The sequence below is a fragment of the Neovison vison genome, chromosome 1 (assembly GCF_020171115.1).
Source record: "Neovison vison isolate M4711 chromosome 1, ASM_NN_V1, whole genome shotgun sequence".
Taxonomy (NCBI): Eukaryota; Metazoa; Chordata; class Mammalia; order Carnivora; family Mustelidae; genus Neogale; species Neogale vison.
In genome coordinates this window covers 211020678-211040969 of record NC_058091.1, presented here as the reverse complement: position 1 = coordinate 211040969, position 20292 = coordinate 211020678, and the positions used below count along the sequence as shown (strand labels likewise).

Below are 20292 nucleotides of genomic sequence, written 5' to 3'. Positions count from 1 at the left end.
GAACACATTTGAACTCTGGCAAGTTTCCTTATGCCAGCTTCAAAATATAAAATCAGTGTAAATATGTACTAATAATGATATGTCTCAATCTTTAAAATATTTGCGGATGAATTCAGATGTGACTATCCTTAGATACATAAAAGCAACTAATAGTTTTGAAAATCTTTTCTTATTGACTTGTTTTATGACCTGATAGAAAATATAGAAACATGTCATGTGCCATGACAGACTAAGCTATGCTGCAGTAACAAATCATCCCCCAAAATCTCAGTGGCATATAACCAAGTTTACTTCTTATTCTAAAAGTGATCTGTTCATTGGAGTCTCTCAAGCACTCACACTGATGGAGAAGCCACAGTATCAAGTCTTGTTTGTTGCTGTGCCGGAGGGGAAGTGAGTTCTAGAATATCTTACACTGGTGGGTAAAAAGAACCCAGTCTAGAAAGACACATGTCACTCACTTTTCACAGTTCACTTGCCTGAATCAGTCACATGGCTCTATTCAACCACAAGGGGCCCAGAAATACATTGCCATCATTTGCCCAGAGGAGACAATTAGAAATACTTGGCAAAGAATTCTGACTTCCTTGCTAAGAGAACCTGTGTCATTACACTGAAGCTGTATCATATATGAATCCTGGGGATAACTGTACCTTGTTGCCACCTCTAAGACAGTATCTAGACATTTAACATCCTTTTGGGTCATTTCACTCTTAATGACCCATAGTCATGCAGTAGACTGTATCCAGTATGCAATGTATTGATTGCATAAGGAATGTGAAATAATTGACTGACTCAATTATAAATTTAGAAATACTTTTTTAAAGTGTTCTAGTTTCTCCTTGGATTATTGAAGTAATATGTTCTCATTGTAAACACTTGGAAAATATAAAAAACTAGAAAGAAAGAGGAGAAATCACTCATAATTTCACCTTCCAAAGAAAATCAGTATTTTAGTGGATTTCCTTCCAAACTTTTTCTATGCATTTAAAAAAATTGATTCTCATAATCACCAAAACTATAACCATTTCTTCATTAGTGATGTTGCTCCAAATAGCTAATCTAAGTGGCCCTAAGCAGATAATTATTTTAAAAAAGTTATTTTCCTTATAACATGGGTATTCTAACATGTTTAGATAGCATTAAATACTAATGGTTAACAGTTCCATGTCACTTTCTGTGTTTGGGAGCAATGAACCCCTAGTTCTAAAACTGCTTGTTAGTATAAGACCAGCCATGAAACAAATGAATAATTGTAATTGTTATTCTCATTTGTTTCTGGTATTTTCGCCATCCAGATTACAATGGAAAGGGAAGAGCTTTGTAAGTTCACATTACTGTGGAATTTAAGCCTCTTAAAATAATCAAGATTCTGGTTACCTTTCAAAATAATAAAAAATGCTATGGTCTAAGCGATGATTAGTTAAAGTCTAAGGAATAAATTGGCCAAAAAAGTTACAATTAGAATGATTTCCTGAAGTCGAAACCATTTAGTTATAAATTGGGATCTTTAGAGGTCAAATATGACACATGGAGTTTTCCAATAAGTATTACTCAAACTTTGCAAGGACTCTTTTTCATTAATATTTTTAGTTGACATTGCATTCCATGTGCAGATTTCTTCTTCATTTCAATCAACAAAAGAAATCATAGGAAATTTAATTGACAAAGAAGCTACAAGAAGAGCTTGCAATTTTATTATATTGCAGCAACCTCTCAACTATTTATGTTAGTAAATAAGAGAATGACATGGAATTGTGAACTTCTTAGGGCAAATTTCATGAATTATACATTTTTGTAATCCTTACAACTCCCAGCACAATGCACTGCACAGAGGAAATACCCATAAACAAATGTGATACAAAGTATAATTGCATTCCTATATGAAAGGCATTCTAATTTGGGGGAGTTTGCTTACTTTATTGTTATTTCATATAAATCTTTGTATTCTGCAATATGTTCTTAAAATTCCTAGAAGGGAAATTATTAATTTAGATCATGTGAACATTTCTTGCTCTGATTTGACAAATAACTTTCCAAAATCTTTGTCCTAATTTATATCCCCAAAAGGATGAGTGCTCATTTCACTCTACCTTCACCAATGGAATATATGCACATTTTAAATGAACTGGCTAATTAGATCCACTGGAAATAATATCTCTTTTGTCTTCATTTCATTATTAATGAGTTTGAACATTAGTAAAATATACAGTAGGCACTGAAATTTCCTACTTTGTGAATCGACCATTCATTTGTATATTTTTTCCTATTAATCTCTAAGATCTCACTGTTTTGTTTCAATTCTTTGTCCTCACACTAGATATATAAGTATGTATTATACTATATGAATAGTTCTATATAAATCCTTCTATCCCAAATAAACATTTGTATATATGAGTCTCTGGTATATATGGTGATTCCATAATGGCAGTTACCCCATTTTATTTCTCTGTAAATAACCCCTAACACATAGAGAAAATGCATACTGTACTTGTAGACTTGCTTAGGAATAAATGAGATTATGTAAGCAAAGCATCTAATGCAGTGACTGTCATATAGTAGATGGTCAATAAATTATTTTACGCTATCAATAAATTTTACTGTTAGACTAAAACAACACAATTCCATTTTAGTAAAATCAAGGCTAGAGGAAAAAATCAAGATTTAGTATTTCTGAACAATCACAAACTGTAATTGCGAACTGCAGATTTAGAATTTGAACTGAATCTCAAATCCTTCACCATAAATCACATCTGAATGGAATACTACTGATATAACTGAAATTTTTTAAAAGAGCTGAGAGAGAGAGCGCGCGCTCAAGCACACACCGGAGGATCACAGGGAGAGGGAAAGACAATGTCAAGCCCACGCTGCACCCAGCTAGGAGCCCCAAATAGGTCTCCATCGCAGGATCCTGGGGATCAGGTCCCTGAAATCATGACCTCCCCTGAATTAACTGGCTACCCCGTTCCCTCTAATTCTTGAAATTTTTTGAGAGACTAGTATGAATTATGAGCTGGTAAAACTTTCTGGCAACAGATGGATTATTCTTACCATAGAGATTACCTCTTCTTTCCTCATTTAAATTTATAGAAAACTTGTAAAAATACTAAAGCTTAACAAGCACAAACATACATCGCATGAGTAGCATTTATTTCTCCAGTTGGTTAGCTTTTGTTCTTAGACGCGGGGAGGCAGCTGTCCTTGCGGTCACTGTTAGAAAAGCAGAACTAAAGCAACGAGAGGGCAGGGCAGCAGCGCTGGGAACAGGCAGTCAGCTGAAAGGCTTGCAGCTCAGGGGTGGGTGGGAGCATTTTTGTTGCGGCCGAGAAGAAGAGGAGGGTGGCCAGTGTGAAGCAAAAAGGCTTTCAGGGGAGCAGGCCTGGTTAGCTGCCCGGCGGCAGGCGCGTCCGGTACAGGCCGGTGCGCCGCGCCAGCTGCGGAGGGGGGCGGGGGAAGCTGAGTCTAGGTCAACGAAGGGCAAAGGAAGCCGGACACTGACGCAGTCTGCCTCCCGATTCCGGCTTCCAGGCGTCTAGTGGGAAACCGAGTTCTCGTCTAAAGCCCGTCTTCAAGCTGCCTCATCATCCCACAAGCTTCCCAGGCACTTCCGGTAAGAAGCTCGGCACCCACAGCCCGGACTCCGCAGAGCAGCGCGCAGGCGCTTCGGGACCTGGCGGAGGCCGTGGACGCAGAGGGAGGGGGGCTGTGAGCCGTAGGAAAGCCTCTTGTGCGCCTGCGCTCTCAGCTCTTCTCCCCCCACACCCCCCCGCCCCAACAGGTCGGGGGGAAAAACAAACCCTGAGCCGACGTAGCGCACCCCGGGGTTCCCGGCCGGGGTCGCTCTTCATTCCTCTGCCCGGCGTCGCATCGAGTCCCCAGAGAGCTCCTCTGGGGTGTGGGGAGGTAAGAGCCCCATTAACAGGCAACTTGGCCTCTCCTCACTCCTGCTGCACTCACGGAGGGGGCGGGGTGGCCGCTGGACCCGCCGACCTGGGTGCCGGCTCTGGCCCTCCTTTTCCTCCAAGGGCCGAGCCTGGGCCCCCGACTTGTTCTCTTTCCCAGGCCGCAGAGTTGAAGAGGGAATCACGACCCTCAAACCTCGCGTCCGCTCTGTAGAGCTTGGAGGGCCGGACCGGGCAGGGAGGGCAATCTCAGCGGCTTTTTGCCGGGTCCCACCCACCCGGACAGCCTCGAGTCGCCCCGAGTGGTCGGGCTGCAGGGGAGCGTCCAGGGGGCCGCGGCGGGTGCAGGGAGAAGGGTGTCCCGCCAGGGGAGGGGCTGTGCCTACCTGAAGGGACTGTGGTTCCCGCGGAGAGGTAGTTTCTGCACTGGGAGGACTCGGCTTTAGCAGAATCTGTCATCACTACCCTTGCTCTTTCGCAAACCCCATTCTCGCACCGATGCATTTTCTCATCATTTTGTACAGAAGGATGCGGCGGTGTTCTTTTTTCTCCCTTTTCTTTGGCATCTCTGAAAAATTCTGAAAGATGACCTAACTTTTAAACTATTAACGTACTTGTACTACCGTGATAGCAAATTATTCCAGACTGAGTGTTCTTGTTTGACTCGTATGGAAACCAGTCAGTCCATACACTTGATAAGTTCATCTTTTTCATTTAACAAAATAGGAAATTGGTTCGTCGATTTAGCTTCCTTAAATTATTATTTTGAGCCTGTTGTCTTCTGAATTGGCGGAAGTGTAATGGTTTTTGACCCAGGAAAACTATGTATTTTTTTTCACCCCATTTCTCCCTTTTTCCCCCTCCCGTAGATATCAAACTGCATGCTTAGGGTCCAGAACAAAATCTTAACATAATAAAGATTATGAAAAAATAATAAGCCATAATTTCACCTTTTAAAGATAACCACAGTTAATATTTTGACTTTTTACCTTCCAGGTTTTTTTCTCGTGGCATTTTCTTAATTACGATGATTTTATAGAGTTGGATTACGTGCTTTTCTTGCTTAAATTTAAGTGTTTCCTATGTTTTTAAAAATCTTAATAAGTATAACTTGATGTTTGATTATACAAGTAATGCATGAGCAAAATATCTTTTGAAACAGTTACATTACAGATAAAGCTCCGTTCCCACTTAATTATAATCCCAATGTTACATAATATGATAGTATCACAGTTTTTTAACCCAGTGAGTCTCAGGATCCCTTTACAAATTTAAAAATTGAGAACTAAAAGAGTTTCTCTATAATGCAATATATTTAGTATTTTATAAATTAAAACTCAGAAAGTTTCCAAAAATTATGCATTAAAAGCCCTTTACATGTTGAATTAAATAATATTTCTGAAAAATGTATTTAAAATTTAGTGAGACGGGTGGCATTGTTTTTGCAGATCACTAATGTCTGGCTTTGTAGAAGACAGCTGGATTCTCATATTTGCTTCTCCCTTTAATCTGGTGGGTTATCTTGTCTGCTAAAGCACATTAGCAAAATCCAGCCATGCATAGATAGGTGTTTGGAAAAGGAAGGATCCCACTGACCCCCTAAAAAGTTCTGAGGTCTTCCAGGGGTCCTCAGACCAGTTTGAGAAAGATGATTTAATTATTGTATTAATGCGCTGTTAGGTTCTTCCGCAATTTTGCACTATTAGGAACATTTCAAGTTGAAAGTTATTTGTGATGTGTTCCCCCACACAATTGCTAATGTTTCTCTAAAAGTAGAATTACTTTGGATGCCTGGGTAATTTTCTTTTGTGTCCTAATATTGGGGTTTAGATGGTTTCAGTTAATGATTTGATGAAATATCTTTGCATGTTTTCAGTTGCTTTGGATTATTTTCTTAAATTTTTAAAAAGAATTGTTACTATCAAATGGAATCTCTTCGGAACTGTAGATACATGTTGTCACATTGTTTTAATGAGAGGTTATACCGGTTTACTTCCTATCAGTAGTATCTAAGATGTTCTTTTTATCGTACTCTTAAAAACACTGAGCACTTTTACTATTAAAAAAAAATTATGGGGGTGGCTGACTGGCTCAGTTGATCATGCAACTTTTGATTGTGAGTTTGAGCCTCATGTTGGGTGTAGAGATTGCTAAAAAGAAAAATTGTGTTCTGATTTAGTAGGCAACAAATGATACGTGTTCTAACTCATATTACATTGATACTACCGATTGTGCTTTGAATATTTTTTAATAATTTTATTAGTTGTACTATTTACCCATTTATAGTCCAGTGTCAATGTGTTTTTCTAACAGATTTTCATTTTTTTTTTTTTATATTTTAAGGATATGCACTATACTTTCTTTAGGAAAGGAACAAAATTATCTTTTCTCCTGTTTACAGAAGTAGTGCATTTAAAAAAAAAAACAAAAACAAAACAAAACTAAAATACTGTAGAGATACATAATGAGGATGTGAAAGACATGCATAATCACAGATACCATCATTAACAGTTTGGTGTTGGCCCTCCATATTTTTCTTCTGGGTCTTTGCTAATACTTTTTTTTTTTTTTAACAACTTATTTGTAAAAATGGGTTTGTACTGTGCATGATGTTTTGCAGTTTGATTTTTTTGTCATTTAGCATTATATATTGGCTATTATCCTATAGAAGTACATAGAACTCTGGGAAAGTTTTATCCAGAGGGACATTTATCGTAATCTTTAGTTACCTGATGTCAGGCTCCTGTCCTTTTCTATATTCTCTTCCTAGGTGATCTCATCCATTTACAGGTATGTGTTGCCAGTTCCCAAATCTTTTATCTATCTCAGACTTTTCTCCTGCATTCCAGATCCTTATATTCAACTGCCTATTGGACATCTCCCCCAGGATGTTCTCAAGGTACTGCAAACAGTAGTCCAAATGTGAACTCATGTTTTCCCTTAATCCTGCTCTTTTCTGTATCGCCTGTCATGGTCAGTGGTACCACTGTCTACCTAGTCACCCATGATGGAAACCTGGCAGTAATGCTAGCTTTCTCCCTTGCTTTCACCCTCCAGAATTTCCCACTCTTTAGCCACTTTGCTATAATCTCCTTTCCTTCTGCTTTGCCCTCATCATCTCTCATCTGAACCATTTTAGTAGTCTCCTTCCTATTGGTTTTGTTGATTTTCTGGTTAATCTTCTATGTTGCTGCCACTTTTTTTTTTTTTTAAATCATGAAGAGATGCTTTAAAACCATTTTTTGTAAAATGCTGTAAATTTTTTATTGTAAATCTGAGAGTACATAAATGGTCAGGTGAGTAGAAATATTACCTAAATAAAATAGGTTATCATATGTACACATAAATAAACTTCTTCAGAATAGGGAGTATATCTTATATTCCTTTTGTATTCTTAGTGTATGTGGTAGATTATTGGCACACTAAGTACATCTTAGTTGAATGAAATGGGAAGTATGTGTAGCTTCAAATTTCATGTTAAAAGGTTTTATGTACAGTACTTATATCTTATATAAATTGTTGAATTCTGTTATTATTTATCTTACCTTTTCTGCACCTTTTTAGGCATCTCAGATGACATAAAGCTTAGTAGTACAGTGCTGTATAGAGATAACTCTGTAAATAGGTATTTCATGAATTCCATACTTATTTAGAAAAATTGTTTTTTTCCTAATGAGAGACTATTTCTAGATTCCTATGATTCTCATTTCTGTGCTTTATGTTTTTAATATGTTCTATATTCAGAGTTCCTTTACTACTTTTTGCTATTTTATTTCTTAATGTAATGTTAATGTTTATCAAAGGGATACTTGTATGTAATTTAAAGAGTAAAATAAGACTACAGGGCTTAAAATGAAAAGTAATAATCTTTTGCCCCAGTCCTCTCTCCTGAATCCCACTCTGCAGAAGCAGCCTTTTTCAATCAGTGTTCCTCATCTGGAACGTAAGTTGCAGTGCTGTTTCCTTAACTCCCCCCTTGATGGTTTAAAACTAGTAACACTTTCAAGCATCGGAAAGAAGGTAGTTCCTTACCTAAAATGGATGCCTTAGGGCATTAAGGCTTCATTCTCTTACAGAACCCTTGCTGAGAAAGGCTCCTGCAGAGTGAATAGACTATTCAGCTCTTTATTTTTTGTTCAACTCTTTTTCACCTCTAGGTTTTTAAATAACCTGCTTACTTACACAGCTATCTTCCCATCCTACTGCAGTTTTAAGTATTATTTACCAATTTCCTATTATAGGAGATGAGAATTTAGGTTTGTAACACAAGCCTCCACCTTTAAACACTGCACTTTTCATCACCTCTTATTTGCAGATTAGTTCCATGCTAATTTTTAGTTAAATGACTATTTAATGTTTACATCATTTAACCATGTGCATAATGTGTACAGGTAAGCCAGGTATATTGTACTATTTGTTTGTAATATAATATTTTGGGTTTTTTCCCTAGAGTTTATAATTACCTTAGTTTTGTTTTGTTTTTTTCTAAGATTTTATTTATTTATTTGTGAGAGAGTGTACAAGCAGGGGGAATGGCAGGCAGAAGGAGAAGCAGGCTCCCTGTTGAGCAAGGAGCCCATGTTGGACTCCATCCCAGGTCATGACCTGAGCTGAAGATAGACGCTTAACTGATTGAGCCACCCGGCTGTCCCTTCCTACCTTAGTTCTTCTGTATTATCTACCTCTTATGTATCTTTATGAATGTATGTTTTATATCTTTTTAATGTATCCTATATATTTTAAGATGTTATTTAAGTAATCTCTACCCCCAGTGTGAGGCTCAAACCTGCAACCCCAAGATCAAGAGCTGCACCCTCCACTGACTGAGCCAGCCAGGCACCCTTCCTTTATAACTTTAATTAATTCCTTAATTACTTACTTAATTAATTTTTAAATTTTTTTAAAAAAGATTATATTTATTTATTTGAGAGAGACAGTGAGAAAGAGTATAAGGGAGGAGAAGGTCAGAGGGAGAAGCAGACTCCCCAAGGAGCTGGGAGCCCAATGCGGAACTCTATCCCGGGACTCTGGAATCTTGACCTGAGCTGGAGGCAGTCGCTTAACTAGCTGAGCCAACCAGGCACCCATAACTTTATTAACAACCCTTCAGACAAGATATGTAAATCTTCTTTTGGTAGATTTAAAATGTCTGTTTTTTGTAACATCTTTCCTGTAATTGCCTACCACTCTCCATCTGTCTTCTTGCCTTGCTCTCTAGGCCTCTTGTTGCACGGCTGTCTTTGAGGTGTGTCCTTTTATGATCTTTGCATTGCATTTGTCTCTCCCTGTGTTGAATAGCCTGTTTCCGACTTCAGCCCTTCCTCTTTCTTGTTGTCTCCCTCATGTTGATAAGAGTACATATTTTAGTAGTAGGCCCCAAGAAGGACTGAAGGGGGGGCAGCGTTTTTAGATTCTTTCCTGTCTAAACATGTTTTTTAAAATTCTGCCCTCATAACTAGCTGAATATAGAATTCTAGGTTGTAAATAATTTACTTTTAGAATTTTGGATGCATGGTTCCATTGTTTTCTACCTTCTAATGTTGCTACTGAGAAGTCCATTGCCAGATATGATAACCATTCCTTTATATGTGACCTGCTGTTGCTCTCTGGAAGCTTTTATATTTATTCACTGGGTTTGTAGTAAGGATAATTTTTGTGGCAGTCATTGCTCAAGATACTTTGAATATATTGGTGAACAAAAATACAAGATATCTACCTTCATGCAGCTTAATTTCTTGGAGGGAAGAGTTGTTCCAGATGGTAAACAATATAATAAATACATTATACAAAAAGTTAGAAGGTTGTAAAGTTAAATGAATGCTTTAGAAGAGAGACAAAGGTGAGCAGGATGGGATGGGGAGGTCAAGAGTGTAGGGGAAAGGTGGGGGATGCTGTTACAGCCTGAAATGGGTTGATCTTTCTTTAAACCACTCAGGTATTCTGAAATTTCACAATGATGAGGCTCTATAAGGATTTTTCATTCATTGTGTTGGGCCTTGACTGGGCTTTTTCCACCTGGAGATCATATCCTTCAGTTCTGAGATATTGTATTTGACAATTTCTTCCTTTGTTTATTCCTATACTTTTTTTCCCCTGGACTTCTTGTTACTTCAGTATCAGACCTCGTTAGATTAAATTTCTAATCTTTCTTCTTATTTTCTTTCCCTTTCTTTTTGTTTTACTCTCTAGGATATTTTCTCAAGTTTATTTTCCAATGCCTTCACTTCATTAAAAAAAAATCTTTTTATTTTAGAACAGTTTTAGATTTATAGGATTATTGGGAAGATAGTCCAGAGAGTTACCATTTACCCCCCTACCCAGTTTCCCTATTATTACATATTACATTAATATGGTACACTTATCATGATGAATGAACCAGTATTGATACCTTAGTATTAACCAAAGTCCATATTTTATTCCCATTTCTTCAATTTTTCCCTAATATGTTCTGATCTAGGAGTTTATCCGGGATACCACATTACCCTGATCAGTCTTGTCTCCTTTGGTTCCTCTTTGTTGGGACAGTTTCTCAGATGTTCTGTTTTTTATTTTATTGAGAGTTTTGATACTAGTCCACTATTGAGAAGAATGTCACATGTGGTTTCTCTGAGATTTTTCTCATAATTAGATTGGGGTACTATGTTTTAGGAAGAAGACAACAAGATAAAATGCCATTGTCATCACATCATATCAAGGGTACATTTTGTCAACATGACTTAACACTGTTGATGTTTTCTTTGATCCAATGGATTGAGGTAGAGTTGGTCAGGTTTCTCCACTGTAAAGTTATTTTTTCTCCCTTTCTGTACTGTACTCTTAAGAAGAAAATATGTGCAGCACACTTAAGGAGCAGGGAGTTATGTTGCACTTCCCTGAGAGCAAAGTATCTATGCAAATTATTTAGAACTTTTCTGTGTGGGAGATTTATCTTGTTCCCTGTTTATTTATCTCAGTATGAACTCATTTTTTTTAATGATATGAGTAATAAGCCTGTACTGGTTTATATGTTTTATTGTTCAGATTTCTAGCTTTGGCCTTTGGGAGCTCTTCCAGTTGACTCCTGTATCTTTTTGACATACCTCCTTCATTGTATGCGTGTAATACATCCATGCATGCATGTGTACATGCACTTTACTTTTGGGATTACAAGATTCTCCATGCTCATCTTGTATATTTTCTGCCCCAGTCATAGAATCAGCCATTTCTCCAAGGAGCCTTGGCTCCTTTTGTTGGAGAAACCATGTTCTGGGTGCTAAGTATGATGTCTTGGTTCTAGGCCCTGTCAGCTAACAGAGCAAGAGATACACATGTTTATACTAATATCTGTAAGTATTTCAAGTAAAAAATTAGGACAGATATGTAACCATCTCTATCCATATTAAGCTAGCTATGAGTTTATACCAATGTCTCCAGTTCAAATCCATTACCATGTGGATCATTTTAGGTTCCTTCTCTTTTGCTTATCTAACCTTCCCTTCCAACATTGAGAAACCTGGCTCCTGTCATCAGCTATCCAATTCCTTTTAAATCCAGTATACGTGTGTAGTGGTTCAGAATTGTTAATCCATCCCCTTGGGAAACAGCTTTATGAACTTGAGCACAATGCTTGTGTTCCTTTTATCTTCAGCCTTACAGACTCACTCATTTCCAAAGGTAGCACTGTATTCCTCCACCCCTTTCAGTAGGGTTGTTTTATATGTTTGTAATAAATTTAGCCCTTTTCTCACATTCTGCATTCCATTCTGAGATCACCCAGTCTTCTTCTAAATAATTTTTTAATATTTGAGTATGTTAAGGTTTATTCTTTGTGCTATAACCTGACAAATGCTTATTGTCTTATTTTCATCACTATAGTATCATACAAAATAGTTTCACCACCCTAAAAAAATCCACTGTGCTTTACCTGTTCATCCTATCCCATACCCCAAACCACTAGCGATCACTTACGTGTTTTACTCTCTTTGTAGTTTTGACTTTTCCAGAATGTCATACAATTAGAATGATATGGTATGTAGATGTTTTTTGGTTTTTGGGTTTTTTGTTTGTTTTTGTTGTAGATAGAGAATGAGCAAGCAGCTGGGGAAGGGCTGAGGGAATCTTAAGCAGGCTCCCACCCAGCATGGCACCCAGTGCAGGGCTCAAGCTCATGACCCTGAGATCCTGACCTGAGCCAAGAGATCAGATGCTTAACCAACTGAGCGACTCAGGAGTCCTACGTACATTGTGTAGATTTAAAAAAAAATTTTTTTTAAGATTTTTATTTATTTGACAGAGGGCAAGCATAAGCAGTGGGGGAGGGGCAAAGGAAGAAGCAGACTCTGCTGAGCAGGGAGCCCAACTCGGGGCTCAGTTCCAGGACCCTGAAATCATGACCTGAGCCAAAGGCAGATGCTTAACTGACTGAGCCACCCAGATGGCCCCAGTGTGTAGATTTTTAAAAATGGGCTTCTTTTACATAGCAATACATAATTAAAACTATCTATGTCTTTCTGTGGCTTGTTAGCTCATTTCTTTATATCACTGAATAGTATTCCATTGCATGAATGTAACATAGTTTATTTATCTATTACTTACTGGAGGTCATTTTGAATACTTCGAAATTTTGGCCCTTATAAATAAAGCCATTATAAACAATCACACCTAAGTTCATGTGTGGACGTAAATCTTTATAAACCAGTTGGGTAAATATCTAGTAGTATGAATGCTGGATCATATAGTAAGACTATAGTTTTGTAAGAGACAAACTGTTTTCCAAAGTGGGTGTACCATTTTGCATTCCCACCAGAAGTAAATAGAGTTCCTGCTGATTGGCACCCTTGCAGCATTTGGTATTGTCAGTTGTTTGGATTTTAGCCATTGCAATTGATGTAAAACGGTATCATTGTTTTAATCTGTAGTCCCTAAAGACAAATGATGTGGAGCGTTTTATCATATGTTTCTTTGATAACTGTGTATCATCTTTGGTGAGGTGTCTATTTGGAACTTTTGCTCATTTAATTGGATCGTTGGTTTTCTAATTATTTAACATGAGGTGTTTTTTTGTAGACTGGATTCAAGTCCTTTATCAGATAGGTGTTTTGTAAATATTATCTTCCAGGATGTGGCTTTTCCTCTCATTCTCTTAACAGTGCCCTTTTCAAAAAACAACAACAACAACAAAAAAAAAAACAGTGCCCTTTTCAGAGCAGATGTTTTTAATTTTAATAGGGTCCAGCTTAATCATTTTTTTTCATGGATCATGCCATTTTTACATTTAAAAACTCATCACCAGGGGCGCCTGGGTGGCTCAGTGGGTTAAGCTGCTGCCTTCGGCTCTGGTCATGATCTCAGGGTCCTGGGATCGAGCCCCACATCGGGCTTTCTGCTTGGCAGGGAGCCTGCTTCCTCCTCTCTCTCTGCCTGCCTCTCTGCCTACTTGTGATCTCTGTCTGTCACATAAATAAATAAAATCTTTAAAAAAGAGAAAATGTAGATTTTCTCTTATGTTTTCCTCAAGAAGTGTTACAATATTGCACTTTACATTTAGGTCTATTATCCATTTTAAATACATTTAGGTCTATTATCCATTTTAAAAACATTCAAGTGTAAGGTCTGTTTCTAGGCTCATATTTTTGCATAGGGATGTCCAGTTTTCTCAGCACCACTTGTTGAAAAGACTACCCTTTCTCCTTTGAATTGCCTTTGCCCCTTTGGCAAAGATGCATTGACTGTATTTGTGTGGGTCTATTTCCCAGCTCTCTATTCTTTTCCATTGATCTATATGTCTATTCTTTTGCCAGTCATATATTACCTTGATTATTGTAGCCTTTTAAATCTAAAATCAGAGTGAGTTGTCCCAATATGCTCTTCTTTTTCAGCATTATGTTGGCTATTCTGTCTTCTTTTCCATATACACTTGAGAATTTTTAGTTTCCTAAGTCATACAAAATAGCTTGCTAGCGTCATGATTGGGTTGTACTGAGAACTGACATCTTGGCAATACTGAGTCTACCTATCCCTGACAATAGAATATATCTCCCATTTATTTAGATCTTTGATTTTTTTATCAGTATTTTGTAGCTTTCCACATATAGGTCCTTTATATATTTTATTAAGTTTATACCTAAGTATTTAATTTTTTTCAGGTGATATCATAAATGGTATTTTTAAAAAAATTCCAAATTCCAGTTGTTACTTGCTCATATATAGGAATGCATTTGATATTTGTTATTAACTTGGTATCCATGCTGTATTCATTACTCTATTTCAGGGGGTGAGTTTTGAGGATTTTCTACATTGAAAATTATGTCATTGCAAATAGAGACAATTTTATTTCTTCCTTTCCAAATGGTGAACTTTTTATTCTCTTTTCCTGTTGAACTGGTTGGGGGGGTATTTGATTTCAGTACTATGTTGAATAGGATTTGTGAGAGAAAATATCCTTTCCTTATCCCAGTCTTTGGTGGAAGGGCATCCAGTTTCTCATCATAATGTATAATGCTAGCAGTAGGTTCTTTCTAAATACTCTTCATCAAATTGAAGAAGTTCCCGTCTGCTCATAATTTGCCAAGAGTTTTTATCATGAGCAGATGTTAGGTTGTCAGTTGCCTTTTTTTTTTTTTTTGCATCCATCAATATGATTATATAACTCTTCTTATCCTGTTGATATGGTAGATTATATTAATTAATTTTCAAAGGTTGAACCAACCTTGCATACCTGGATAAATCCCACTTGGTTGTCACATATAATTCTTCTTATACATTGTTGGATTCTACTTGCTAATATTTTGTTGAGGATTTTTATGTCTGTGTTCATGAGCAATATTGGTCTGTAGTTTGCCTTTCTTGTAATGTTTTTATTTGGTTTTGGTATTAGAGTAATGCTGGTCTTATAAGTGAATTAGGAAGGGTTCCCTCTTCTTCCTTTTTCTGAAAGAGATTATGAAATATATTTTTCTTCCTTCTTTCACTGTTTGGTAAAATTCACCAGTGAAGCCACCTGGATCTGGTTATTTGTTTTATGGAAGGTTACTAATTATTGGTTCTGTTTCATTAGGAGATACAGGGCTGTTTGGGTTATCTGTTTCTTTTTCTTTTTCTTTTTTTTTTTAAAGATTTTATTTATTTATTTGTCAGACAGAGAGTGCATAAGCAAGGAGAGCAGGAGGCAGAGGGAGAGGGAAAAGTAGGCCCCTTGCAGAGTAGGATCATGACCCAAGTGGAAGGCAGACGTTTGACTGAGCCACCCAGGCAGCCCATGGGTTATCTGTTTCTTGTGTGAGTTTTGGTAGCTTATGTCTCCCAAGGAATTGGTTCATTTCATGTGATTATCGAGTTTGTGGGCATAGAGTTGTTAATAATATTCCCTTATTTTCCTTTAAGTGTCCATAGCATCAGTAGTTATATCCCCTCTTTCTTTCTGATACTGGTAATTTGTGTTTCTCTCTTTTCTTGATTAGCCTAGTTTATTAATTTTACTGATTTTTTTCAAAGAAAAAAGTTTTCGGTTTCAGTATTTTTGTTTTTTGTTTTTCTGTTTGTCTATTGGTTTCTCTTCTGTTCTATGCTTGGATTTCCTATAAATATGCAGTTCTAAATGCTTGATTAGATTCAGGTTCAGTTTTTTGGGGCAGGAATACATTACATGTGATGTTGTATCTTCCACACCAGGCACATAATGTTTGGGTCTTCCACATTTATTGATGGTAAAATTGGTTAGTGGAAGTCAGATGTCTTTGCCTCTTCCCACCATTATAAAGTTACCCTCCAACCTTTCATCTCACACTTCTAGAATATATTGATAACGACTGCCTAGTCCGTTAGTTGCATTAAGGATTTCCAAGAGATAATTTTTAAAATTTCAATACCCATCTGTATTTATTGATTGGAATTCTTATCTAAAGAAATTTCCCTCAGCAGCTACTTTATTATTCTAAAGTACATTTCGTAAATAAAGGGGTGGATAAATTATTGGCTCTTTTCCCTTAATATATGAACTCTCAGAGTAATGAGTTTGTGCCCTGGCAACCCTCTAATGAGTGGTGTTACTTATTTTTGTTTTTAGTATCATTGTGATCTCTTGGTTTTTTATCTATTTGGTTTGTGTTCAGTACTTTGTAGCCTTCATTCATTTGATGTTTGGTTGTCCCATTTAAGATGGTAAGAGCCCCCTATCAATTAGGCTCCTTGCCCTTTTGATTTTATCCCTTTAGTCATTGATAGATTCCTTTAAGGTGTCAGGCTCATTTGTGGAGTTGGTTTATCTACTTTATTTGTAAAATTAATTTATTTGTACCTCTTTCGTGTGTTCATTTTCTATTTCCTTAACTCCTGCTCTTAGTTTATTAGTCTTTAATCTTTTTTCTGTTCTGATATAAGCATCTAAAGCTCTAAGCATTTGAAGTACCACTTCTGTTGAATCAAACAAGTTTTTGTATGAAGTATTTTTATTTGTATGTAGTATGTTTTATATTTTTGTCTTATATTTGGCATATGGTACTTATAACTATTTTTAACTTTCAATTATGAATTCTTTGACTTATGTAACTTATATAACATGAGTTACTTAGATAAGTCTTTTAAAATTTACAATACTGTATTGTATGTTATGTTGTTGTATTGTTATGTAGTTACAGTTGGTTTTCATGTCATTTTGTATATAAGGAGGCAATTTCCCCAACTAAATTATAGATTACTCAAAGCAATTTGTATCTTTTTCTTATGTTTCTTGGTATTCAGTAGATGGCATAATATTTATATGTTAGAGAATTAAACAAACTTTCATAACTTTTTATTTTCTAGGCATATAAGGATTAAATTCTGAATAAGTGTACAAGAAGGATGGATAGTTATTTTAAAGCAGCGGTCAGTGACTTGGACAAACTCCTTGATGACTTTGAACAGAATCCAGGTTTGTTGGTTTTTAATTTTTGATACTAAAGAAATTTTAAGTGTCTGTGATTCAGTTATCCAGATATAGAGTACTCTTAGCAAAATTTGGTTTCAGTTTTGGTCACATGGTTATATTGTGTAAGTTCACATTTCATTATAACATACTAGCCTGTTCTTACACTGAATAGAACCAATAGCCAAAAATAGAAATAAAGAAAGTAAAACTTTTCTCTACAGACACAAATTTAACTAAAAGACCTTTAAAATCAACATATGAGGGGCCTGGGTGGTTCAGTGGGTTAAGCCTCTGCCTTTGGCTCAGGTCATGATCTCAGGGTTCTGGGATTGAGCCCCATGTGGGCTTTCTGCTCAGAGGGGAGCCTGCTTCCCCCTCTCTCTCTGCCTGGCTCTCTGCCCACTTGTGATTCCTCTCTGTCAAATAAATAAATAAAATCTTAAAAAATCAACATATGAGCCAGCTAAAAGCAGCTTAAAAACTTTACATAAACTGGTATTTTATTAATATGAGATATTTTACTCATCTAATAATGAAGACTAGGAAACCAGAGAGAGAATCAAGAGGTTGGATTGTTTTTCAGCTCTTCTTCAGTCTGGTTTTTATATTGCAACTGAGTTATTTTGAGTGGAACTTCTATCACACTGTGACATCTACACTGAAAAGTAAAAGCCCCAAGTAGTTTAAATAAAACTACTTTTGGAAGTTATTATAATTTTGTAAGAGAGTAATCTATTTCTGATCTAAACAAAAGTTTAGTTAGTTTAGGAGTCTTAAAAAACGTATTTGTGATAATTTTGCTTTGGCTTTTCTGAATAACATTATATCTCTATTTTAATTAGATGAACAAGATTATCACCAAGATGAGCAAAACACATATGATTCTAACCACTGTTCAGTTTCTTCAGAGTTGGCTTCCTCACAGCTGACTTTAGTGCTACCAAAGGATCAACAGTGCATTAATTGTTGTGCCTCATCAGAAACATGCTATGAAACAAATCAGATTTCCCTTAACAAAACACTTGAGGGACTAGCTTCCATACAAAATGAAAAAAATGTAACAGGACTTGATCTCCTTTCTTCTGTGGATGGTGGCACTTCACATGAAATCCAGCCTCTCTATATGGGACGATGTAGTAAACCTGTCTGTGATCTGATAAGTGACATGGGTAACTTAGTTCATGTAACTAATAGTGAAGAAGATATTAAACAGTTATTGCCAGATGATTTTAAGTCTAGTGCAGATTCTTTGATTGGATTGGATTTATCTTCAGCGTCAGAAACTCTTTGTGCTTCTTCAGCGGACCATGTCAGAGAGGAACAGAATGATGTCAACTCTGAATTACAAAACAGAGAAATTAGTGAGGCTGAAGAATTGGGTACAAAAGTAGATACAGCAACTTCAGATTCATGTAATTACAGTGTGAAAGAGAATTTAAAGGATAAAAAGATCTTTAATCAGTTAGAACCAGTTGTTGATTTTAACATGCCATCTGCTTTGACTCAACAAAGTTCCAAAATGTTTGATGCCAAAGACAGTCTACAGCACAAGGACCAGCCATGTGAATTACTGAAAGCCGATAATGGTTTGGTAAAAGAGGAAGTAGATGTGGCAGTCATAGCTGCCACAGAATGTTTAGTAGAAGGAGACCGCACAAGTGCTTTGCCTTGCAGTTTTCCAAAAAATGAAGATTTATACTTAAATGATTCAAATGCAAAAGATGGAAGTTTGAAATTACCAGACTTTTCCTTTCAGGAAGATAGGACTGCTATAATTATAAAACAGTCTGCAAAAGAAGGCTCAAGAGGTGCGGATCTTAAAGATGATAATCAAGATATAACTCAAGATTCCTCTCCAGCTCTACATGTTTCAGGTGAAGAAGTATACTCCTCACTGACCTGTCTTCCAGTACCTGGGTCTTTGTGTGGATCATTAATTGAAAGCAAAGCACATGGTGATTGTTTACCACAGAATGAACATAAAGACAACATACAAGATGCAGTGCCAGTACATGAAGAAATAATACCCAGTGTTATTCTGGGTGGGGAACCATTGGAGGAGACTAATCTTTTGAAACAAGAAAAATGTAAAAACATAATGGAACAGGTGGGAAATAGAAAGGTAGAGTCCAACCCGATGATAATCAGAGTTGAGTCTTTGGATCACCCTGGTAATGCAAATTCTTCTACAGCTACAGAATCTCAGATGGAGCCTTCTGGTGCTAATGCCCCAGAGTTTCCTGATCATTGTGATAGTCTCCCTTTTTCAGGCAATGATATCGATGGGCAAGACTTAGATTATTTTAATATTGATGAAGGCATGAAAAGTGGTGCACTAATTAGTGATGCTGAACTTGATGCCTTTCTGACTGAACAGTATCTTCAGACCAGTAACGTAAAATCGTTTGAAGAAAGTGTGAATGACTCAAAATCTCAAATGATTCAGATAGACATGAAAGGCCCAGATGATAGGAACATCAGTAATACATATTTCAATGCTGAAACAGGCGCTACTGGAGAAAGTCCTGGCATTAATATGATTTGTGAAACAGTTGATAAACAGAATACTACAGAAAATGGTGGCCTTTCTTTAGGGGAAAAAAGTACAATTCCAGTTGAACAAGGGCTATCTAACAGTAAACCTGAGATTACAAATGAATTATCAGTCTCTGATATTAACAGTCAATCTGTTCATGTTGGAGGGGCCAGACCAAAGCAGTTGTTTAACATTCCATCAAGACCAAGGGGTTCAAAGGAACCAAATAAACCAGATGTTCCAAATACACCTGAAAGTGAGCCCAGCATAGCAAATATGATTGTTCCAACCACTTGTACTACCGATTCTACAACTGATCCTCAGGTTAGCTTCAACTCTAATTACATCGATATAGAAAGTAATTTTGAAGGTGGATCCACTTTTGTAACTGTGAATGAAGAATCTCTACCTGTAAACACTTGCAAAGAAGGCATGGTTTTGGGCCAGAAACAACCTACTTGGGTTCCTGATTCAGAAGCTCCAAACTGTATGAACTGCCAAGTCAAATTTACATTTACAAAACGGCGACACCACTGCCGAGCATGTGGGAAAGTGAGTTATAAAAATCTTTGTCTTTTATTCTTTTCAGACATTTTAAATGAAATTTAATGTGACAGAAAAGCTGATTAAGAGATGATTAAAAGTTTTGGCTAGTTTAAAATCATTTTTCACCTACGTGGAAATATATAAACCACTGTCATTTTACAGATTGCTTGAGGGTGAATGAATTTCACCTTGTCTTGAATATAATGTACTTGGAAATGAGGAATGCTAATTACTAGTTTTTGTGATATCTAAGAATATGTCTTTATCCCTCTAACATTAACACAAGATGTCCCAAATTCAGTCATATCCCCCTGTGTCATTGGATTAATTTCAAGACCACTCTGCAGTTAGTGCTATAGTCTATATCTAGGGAAACATAGAGGGGGAAAAAGCAAATTGGCTGCCACAGCTTCAGAATG

The 20292-nt window shown here is 36.7% G+C and overlaps 1 protein-coding gene across 3 annotated transcripts in view; it reads left to right on the top strand.

The window, feature by feature from the left end:
• Positions 1-3527: 3527 nt before the first annotated feature.
• Positions 3528-20292, top strand: part of ZFYVE16 (zinc finger FYVE-type containing 16) — a 49769-nt gene continuing 33004 nt past the window's right edge. Inside the window, exons 1-4 of one of the 3 annotated variants that reach the window (XM_044266285.1) lie at positions 3670-3906; positions 6755-6804; positions 16686-16794; positions 17634-19879. In XM_044266285.1, coding sequence (XP_044122220.1) covers positions 16725-16794; positions 17634-19879 — 2316 coding nt within the window. In that variant the 5' untranslated portion in view covers positions 3670-3906; positions 6755-6804; positions 16686-16724. Of the gene's footprint in view, positions 3614-3669; positions 3907-6754; positions 6805-16685; positions 16795-17633; positions 19880-20292 lie in introns of those variants that run through there. The other 2 variants (XM_044266288.1, XM_044266278.1) reach the window with 2 other exon arrangements.